A 9,334-nucleotide genomic window follows, 5' to 3' on the forward strand; every position below is an offset into this window, starting at 1 on the left:
AAAAGATGATGACTTGAAAATGGCTTACAAGAAGCTTTTTTGTTTTCCTTTTTTGTTAATTATTTGCTAGGTGATGGGAAAATTTGGGTTCCTATTGAAAATGCTATAAAAACCACAAGTTTACTAAGTTGCGGGGGTTTTGAGCTTTTGGGTTTATCAAAATCACACACACATATAAATTTGTCAGCATTTAGTTATATGTGTTTAAATATAATTATTTTTATATTTAATTATATGTGTTTGAAAATAAAGTTGATAGAATTTGTAAATACGGAGTGTGAAATTTATTGAATTATTTAGAATAAGAATCAAATTGATAGAATGTGTAAGTATTAAGAAATAAACGTATTATTATGCCAGTTGGAAAAGGCAACATCATCACTTCCGTTAACTATTTAACGGAGAGTGATCAAAATAGAAATAATCTTAAGTGTGAGTGACCAAAATAGAAATAATATAAATGTAAGTGACTAAATTAAAAAAATTCATAGTTGGGTGACTAATTCTATAGTTTACCCAAGATGGTAGGAGCAATTAGGATTAATTCCACCAAACATCTCAAACTATTACTCATATTTTAAATTGAACCCTAAACTTGTACACATTCTAATTAAATTACTCAAATAGAATGTGATAATGTGTTATGCTATTATTCATCGATAGTGCATAGAACTTATGCACCAACAATGCATCAAATATTATCATTAAAAGAAAATGTATAAAATAAGTTTTATACCATCTATAATTTGTAAAAAAAAAAATTCAATAAAAAATATAAAAATACATCTATAATTTCACAAAAAGAATTACATATCTATAATATCTTTTTATAAATTCAATTCCAAATCTCCTGTAATAAATCAACCTCACAAATCTGATTGAGGTTAAAAACAAAGAATGCATGTATTGTGCAATTAAAACCATGATCCATATTCAATTCTAAAGTATTGAACATATAATTTTGCATTATTTTACCTCCCTTGATTCTTCACAAACTCTTTGGAATAAATTAACCATCTATTCCTTATTTCAATTTTATTAAAAAGCTAGGTTCCCATAAAGACAGTCTTTACAAACTAGTGCACCTACCGTAAACACATCAGGGAACATTGCCATGAGAGAGGACCTAAGAAAACATAATACAAACTACATAACATACAATCAAGCACCTACACAAAATGTTTATTAAACAGCTACAGAAAAAGGCCTGCATACCACCAAGCAATGAAGTTTTCTGTTCTAATCAACGTTCTCTACCTTTTTGCAAATCTTTGTCGGACTCGCTCCACGATCCTAATCAACCACCATGGTTTTCCAGTCGTGAATACAATGTATGCCATGCTCATTCCCAGCACCAACCCACATCCATACCCCATCAATATTGAAAATTTCCAATTCAATTCATCACCATCATCATCTCTATCAAATTTCGCTGGAGTTTCCTCATCAGTACCACAGTTTTTTGATAATGGAAAACCACATAAATCCGAATTTCCCATGTAGGAATCTTTAGTAAAAGTATCAAATTGTTTGCCTTGAGGAATGGGTCCCTTGAGATTATTTTGAGAAAGGTTTAACACCTCTAAGAATCCAAGATTTTTTAACTCTGTTGGAATTCTTCCTTCCAGCTTATTTGATGAGAGATCTAATGATTCAAGCTCTGACAAATTACCTAAAGATGATGGGATAGGACCTATTAAACAGTTATGGGAGAGGTTTAGGACAAGAAGTAAATGAAGCTCACCAAGTATTTTTGGAATTTCTCCCCTAAATTGGTTACTAGAAAGGTCAATAACCGTCCAAATGGATAATAGTGATTCAAACTTTATTTCCAGCCCTTTTGCTGTAACAGATAAACCAGAAGCATAATCCACCCAAAATACACCAAATGCATCTTTCGTGGGCTTTACTTCTCTCATGTAATTTGGTTCAACATTCTTTCCATACTCATCTCTAATGGCATGCATATGCTCAAAAAAAGGAGTAGGTAAGTAGCCACTAAAATTATTGTGAGAAAGATCAATGATTCGCAATTTAGTTAAAGAAACTGTAATATCAAAGCTCTCTATTTGGCCGTAAAATCTATTCGACCTCAAGATAAGAACTTGCAGCTGATCCAAATTTCCTAACCAACTTGGGAAAGTGTCATTCAAATTGTTGTTTCCAACATTGAGAAGATTTAAACCTTTGCAATTACCCAAGGATCGTGGTAGTGACCTTTCTAATTCATTGTTGTTGATGCCTAAACTTCTCAACATGCAACCTTTAGCAAAATTTTCTGGTATTTGACCATGAAAATTATTATTCCCTAGATCAACTGCTGTGAGAGAAGAACTCATGTTTCCGATGCACTTTGGAATTGTTCCCTCCAAATTATTCTCATCTAAAGCCATAACCTTAAGGGAAGTCAAATTGCATACTGAAGAAGGGATTTCTCCAATTAAGTTATTAGTTGAAACTGCATACCATTGCAATAAAGGTGGTGGTGTTGGAATTCGACCTTAGAGATAAAATTGAAAATGAGATATTAGGAGTTTGAAGATTCTTTGGAATATAAATTATAAAATAACTATATTTATGATGTATTACATGCTTGATTAATTTACTACACTACTTCTAACCATTTTTACATGCATCACAACAACCTTTAAGTTGTAATCTATTGAAGGAAACTACTACTATCTTCCAGAGAAACTTAAAAGTAAAAAGGGATTGCATAAATGTATAAAAATAGAAGGAAAAAAATATCAAACTATACTTAATAGTTTATTATAAAAGAGATAACCATTTAATATCTAACTTATATTTCATTTTTTTAGTGTTTATTATTATTTTTTGTACTTTTATGTATATTTTATAATTTATTATTGGGGTTCACGGTTGTTATTGTCAAGAATATCTTGAATCTATTATAGATGTAGATTATAAATTGTAGACAAATATTTTGGTTGGGTTAGCAAAGCTGAAAAAGTTGAGAATAATAAATTTTTAAAATTTTAAATTTAAGGTGAAAAATTAAATCCTAATTGTTTAAATATCTATATGTAATTAGTGAATAAGAATTGCGCAGAATGGCCTAAAAGAAAAATAAAATGAAAGAATTTAAAATATAATTTTTAAGTTTATATCACGTGTCCTATTATAATTGAAACTTATTATGGAATTCACTATTACTGACTTGAAGCTCGAGTAGGTTCAAGTTATTGACCCACAACCCAAGTAGACTTAAAGGAATTTGGGTCGGGCCCCACAAAGTGGGCATATTGGAGTTCGCACATCCAAGTCGTAGGTATGCTAGAGCTCGTAGGCCTAGCTTACAAGACAAGCCCGCACATTGAGTTCACACGTCTCTATATGATCGCAAGGAGAGGTGCTAAGTCAAGCACGTGGTCCATGAACATGTGTTAAGTCTAGAACAAGATACGTGTTAACATACATGAAGCTTGTCTAAGACGTCATTTCAGTGAGTGTGGTGCAATGAGTGTGGTCAAACTTTCGATTGACCATAGTAGACACAAAGAGAAAATACTCAACAATTTGGTGCAGTGAGTGTGGTCAAACTTTCGATTGACAGATTTCAGCTTGTAACAATCAAAATAGCTCACCCAAATTAAAATTTCCCCATCAATGTTTTGTCAGGATAAGTTGCTAGTATTATATTGTTGCTAGTATTATACAAAACAAAAAGTCACAAAAGTGAGAGAAAACCCAGTCATCAGCACACCAAAACTCGTTAAGTCAATCATAGTTGCTAGTATTATATTGTATCTTCTTACATCGAGAGATAAGGTAGGTGAGAAAGGGAGATAAAAGATGGTGAGCTTGGATGGGACATTAAGGGGGAAGAGAGGAAAAAATGTTATGTGTCTAATTATTTCTAGTGTTTGAACCGTTTTGAGTCATATCTATCTTGGAACTCATACCGTCCTAAGCCTTAGAATATTACAAGCTTAGAAGACCAATGTGTTTCCTATGCAATAATATCAACTATGGCTTAGCAACAACTAAATCAAGACATAAACAATAAGGCAAATCTAAAAGGTAAAAAGGATAATTTCCTAATTAGTAGAGTTTAATTATATATATTATAAGAATAGTCTTCCGTGTATTTATCCATTTAATTTAATTTTTTTATTTTGGTCCCTTGGAACGGTTGGAACGGTGCGTTTAGGGGGTATGTGGATAATTTCCTAGTTGGTCCCTGTCCATTTTCACGCATTTAATTTTAGTCCTTTATTCTGTTTTATTGTTTAATTTATTTATTTTATTATGATTTATACTTTTAATTTCACTTAAATTTCGATTCAGTCCCTTATTTATTTAATTTCAGCCTTTCATGAATTTTATTTATTTATTACTTCTTTATTTTCATATACTTAAAAATTGGATTGTTTACATTCTTTTATTTGTGCATTTTTTTGCTCATTTATTTTATTTACTTAAAGAAATTGCATAAATTTAATAACAAAAAGGAGAATAAAAGAAATGAAATTATACCTGTCAATTTGTTACTGCCAAGAGAAAGCATTTGAAGAGAAGTCAAGTTTCCAATTACAAGAGGAATTTCACCTGAAACATATAATTAAATCAGTAAAAATTATAAATATTTTCCTAGCAAAACCTTAATTTATTTGTTGAGCATATTAGTGTCCATTTGATTTATTTATTTTTAAATATGCAAGTTTTGTTTAATTTTATAGTACTTATGACAACCCAAAAATATTTTAATTACAATACTCAAATTGATAGTTGAAATGATGATGAAAATTAGATGGAATAAAATAGTTCACGCTTAATATTTTTTTCAAATATAGGATACATTAGAGGTGATTATGGGTCGGGTTCGGGTCGGCTGACTAAGTCAAAATTTTAGGCCCGTTTTCCCGAGCCCGAAATATGGGCCTAAAATTTGTCCAAGCCCAGCCCAAAAGAAAATTGCTAAGCCGAGCCCGACCCTGCCCTGCCCATATTAAATTTTACAACACCAAAATAGCATCAAAAACTTGCAAAAAATATATATATTTTATTAAAAATAAAAATATATATTTAATATATAATTCGGGCCAGACTTGGGCCAAAAAAGTTTTACTCGAAGCCCGGCCCATTTTCTAAAATTTCCAATTTCTGTAGGTATACTTCCCTCCAAGGAGTTGCTCGACAATGATAAAAACTTCAAATCTTTGCACTTGAATAAACTATTTGGAATTCTACCGGAAATTTGATTCCAACTCAAGCCCAACCTTTCTAGTTTTGACAAATTGCCTAGAGTAGATGGGATAACACCAATGAAGTTGTTAAGGTACAGAGACAATCTTTGAAGTTTACTAAAGCAACCAAACCATGATGGGATTTCTCCATTGAAGCTATTGTTACCAAAGTCCAAATACTTCATCCGACGCAAATTGGTTAACTCAATGGGTAAAGAGCCATGGAAACTATTTTGATGAATGTCGAGCCAAGCAAGGAAAGATAGATTTCCCAATTGAGAAGAAATGGTGCCTGTGAGATCCATGCTTGATAAATTCAGAGCAGTGACTCTATGGTGTCTAGATCCACATGTGACACCAATCCAGCTACAAACGGAGGTAGAAGTAGACCAATTGGTTGTCAAGAAATTGTAAGGATCATGAGTTATATGAGATTTGAGTGCTAGAAAAGCAGATTGATCAACGGTGATGCTAGAATATTTTGCAGACAAAATAACCCCAAAGGTTGCGAATAGCAGCCCAAACATAAACGGAGGGAGGAAGACGGTGATAGTCTCCAAGAGAAAGAGACAAGCAAGGAGGGTGAAGGCAAAGTGGCAAACAATACATTCATTACATATTTATTGTTGCATATCTCATTTTATTTACTGTCACTAGACACTTTTTATATATATAAATTATTAAATATTAAATTTCATATATAAAAAAATCCACATATTACTTATTTTATTAATACATAAACAGTAAATCGTTTAGATGATTTCAAGTTAAAAAATTATATATTTTAGATTTTATATGGATTCTTTTTAAGTTCAATATTCAAATTATTCAGATTTTCCATCATCAAAGTTGAATAGTTTGTAATTCAAATTATTGCTCTCTTTTTACTTGTACCAATATTTCCTATATTTTTCTTATGTTAAAATAGTCAAAGTATTAAATATATAATTAATTGGAGAGAAGTCAAAAGCTAATTAATAATATATAGGGATTGCATAAATGTAACAACAAAAGAAAAAAAAATCAAAGCTACTTCATGGTTGTATTTTGTGAGGCTGTGGAAGTTGAAAGAGTAATAATTTTAAGCTGTCTAATGAAAATATTAAACTAAAACTTTAGTAGAGTTTAATTATATATTATATTTTAATTTTTTAATAAAAGTACATATTTTAAATCAAAAATATTTTAATCAAATCATCTGTATTAGTTTTGAAGTTCAGGCTTATATATATAACATATATATTGATTGAGTGTATAACTTCAACTTCAAAAAGATATTTTAATCAATCAATTTTATTAGTTTTCGAGTTTAGGCTTATATATATAATATATATGTCGAGTTAGAAATACTACAAAAGGTTGACATTTTTAAAAGTATGATAATTTGAATAGAAGTAACATATGCTAATGTAGAGTAATTGTTCCATATAATCCTTTTTATGATGAAATGATTGCTTCATAACTTCTTACACTTAGACATAATAATGAGGTTTTAATCTTTTAAGGTAACTTTTATTTTATTTACTTAAAAAATTGCATAAATTTAATAAAAAAAAAGAGAATAAAGAAACATGAAATTATACCTGTCAATTTGTTATTGCTAAGATGAAGAAATTGGAGAGAAGTCAAGTTTTCAATAACAAGAGGAATTTCACCTGAAACGTATAATTAAATCGGTCAAATTTTGCAAATATTTTCCTACCAAACCCTTAATTTATTTGTTGAGCATATTAACGTTTGTTTCATTTACCTATTTTTAAATATGCAAGTTTAGTTTAGTCTTATAGTACTTATGATAACCCAAAAATATTTTAATTATAATACTCAAATTAACAATAAAATTAAAAAAATATTTATCTTTGTGCTAGAAAAAAATCACCGCATAGATCATAAAAAGGAAAAACTAAAACATCCAAAAGAATATGTCAAACACTAAACACAAAATTCATAGTTGTAGAGGAGAATTAGATACATTGGTCCCATAATATGTCACTCAAAATCTCAAATTCATCCAACAAAAAGAAATCATCACTTTAGTTAATTAAATCAAGAACAAATAAAGTTATGGATGAACAAATATGGGAAGCAAAGAAATGTGATGGATCAAAAGGGACGGATAAGCTAATTTCTGCCATAAGGTAGATGGTGAACTTAGGATGTGGAGTTTCAATAAATACCTAAAAATACCTAAACTTTTGGCAATTCAAATAGATTATACTAATTTTTAATTACTTAAAAATATTGCATAAATTTAATAACAAAAAGGAGAATAAAAGAAACATGAAATTATACCTGTCAATTTGTTATTGCTAAGAGAAAGGTATTGGAGAGAAGTCAAGTTTCCAATAACAAGAGGAATTTCACCTGAAACGTATAATTAAATCGGTCAAAATTTCCTATATTCAAATTATTCAGATTTCCATCATCAAAGTTGAATAGTTTGTAATTCAAATTATTGCTCTCTTTTTACTTGTACCAATATTTCCTATATTTTTCTTATGTTAAAATAGTCAAAGTATTAAATATATAATTAACTGGAAAGAAGTCAAAAGCTAATTAATAATATATAGGGATTGCGTAAATGTAACAACAAAAAGAAAAAAAAATCAAAGCTACTTCATGGTTGTATTTTGTGAGGCTGTGGAAGTTGAAAGAGTAATAATTTTAAGTGGTCTAATGAAAATATTAAACTAAAACTTTAGTAGAGTTTAATTATATATTATATTTTAATAAAATTACATATCTTAAATCAAAAAAATAATTTAATCAATCATCTGTATTAGTTTTGAAGTTCAGGCTTACATATATAGAATATATATTGATTGAGTTAGAAATACTCAAATTTGTTTCTTATACTCAAATTTGTTTCATAACTTTTTTTTAATGAAATAATATTCATAACTTCAACTTTATTTGGAAGAAAAATTGGAAATCAATAATATTTGCTATACACATGAATGGAGTGTATAAAATGAACGATTAGTAGAGTTTATTTATATATATATATATTATATTTTAATATTTAATAAAATTACATCTTTTAATTCAAAAAGATATTTTAATCAATCATTTTTATTACTTTTGAGTCCAGGCTTATATATATAATATATATATATAAGTAACATATACTAATGTGGAGTAATTGTTCCATATAATCCTTTTTATGATGAAATGATTGCTTAATTTACTTCATAACTTTTTACATTTAGACATATTAATGAGGTTTTAATCTTTTAAGGTAACTTTTATTTTAATTACTTAAAAAGATTGCATAAATTTAATAACAAAAAGGAGAATAAAAGAAACATGAAATTATACCTGTCAATTTGTTATAGTCAAGATAAAGCTCTCGAAGAGAAGTCAAGTTTCCAATAATAAGAGGAATTTCACCTAAAACATATAATTAAATAAGTAAATATATAATTATTTTTATTAATTATTTTAAGAGTTTAATAAGGAAAATCTAAAAGGTAGAAGAAATAACTAATTAGAAGTAGTGTGTGATTCAAAAGGGTATAAAGTAGGTCCAAATTAAAAATCAAATCTTAAAATAATTTAATCTAAAATTTAACTCTTTTCTTATCACTAAATAAATTAACTTTTAGAGAAATTAGAAGTTTTAATAAAATACCTGAAATAACTGATTGTTTATGACTAGGTGAAAATTAGATGAAAAAAAATATAATTAATAATTTATATAGCTATTATTGGAAATCATCCATATTTATAGAAAGTCAAAGATATGAGTATAAAAAAGATATGGGTATTAGAAAGATATGGGTATCAAAATCTAAGATTTAAGACACCAAAAGTGGGATTGAGATTTGGCATAAGATAATTGCAATTTTGATCCCTGAACTTCAACTATAAATAGGCCTAACTATTTCTCTTCTTCATCATCACAAATTTGCCATTCTCTACTTAAGGCATTGTTTTCTCTCTCTCTTTGTAAATTCTCACTTGTATTTTGGAGTGAAATATATTTGGTAGAGCCCGAGGACATAGGCAAAATTTGTTGAACCTCGTTAAATTCTTGTGTTCTTTATTGTATTATTATGCATGAATTGTGAGTGTGATTGTAGTGATTTATTGTGCTATTAAATTACGATTGAGGGATATTCTGGCTA

At 28.7% G+C, this 9,334-nt stretch overlaps 1 protein-coding gene across 1 annotated transcript in view; it reads right to left on the reverse strand.

Annotated features, from left to right (window-relative positions):
• Window positions 1–932: 932 nt before the first annotated feature.
• LOC107935666 (receptor-like protein 53) overlaps window positions 933–9,334 on the reverse strand; it is a 152,411-nt gene continuing 144,009 nt past the window's right edge. Inside the window, exons 24-28 of the mRNA XM_041104895.1 lie at window positions 8,526–8,597; window positions 7,500–7,571; window positions 6,791–6,862; window positions 4,498–4,569; window positions 933–2,500 (exon numbers count right to left, since the gene is read on the reverse strand). Coding sequence (XP_040960829.1) covers window positions 1,254–2,500; window positions 4,498–4,569; window positions 6,791–6,862; window positions 7,500–7,571; window positions 8,526–8,597 — 1,535 coding nt within the window. The 3' untranslated portion in view covers window positions 933–1,253. The remainder of the gene's footprint in view (window positions 2,501–4,497; window positions 4,570–6,790; window positions 6,863–7,499; window positions 7,572–8,525; window positions 8,598–9,334) is intronic.

The sequence above is a fragment of the Gossypium hirsutum genome, chromosome D11, assembly GCF_007990345.1.
Source record: "Gossypium hirsutum isolate 1008001.06 chromosome D11, Gossypium_hirsutum_v2.1, whole genome shotgun sequence".
NCBI classification, from domain to species: Eukaryota; Viridiplantae; Streptophyta; class Magnoliopsida; order Malvales; family Malvaceae; genus Gossypium; species Gossypium hirsutum.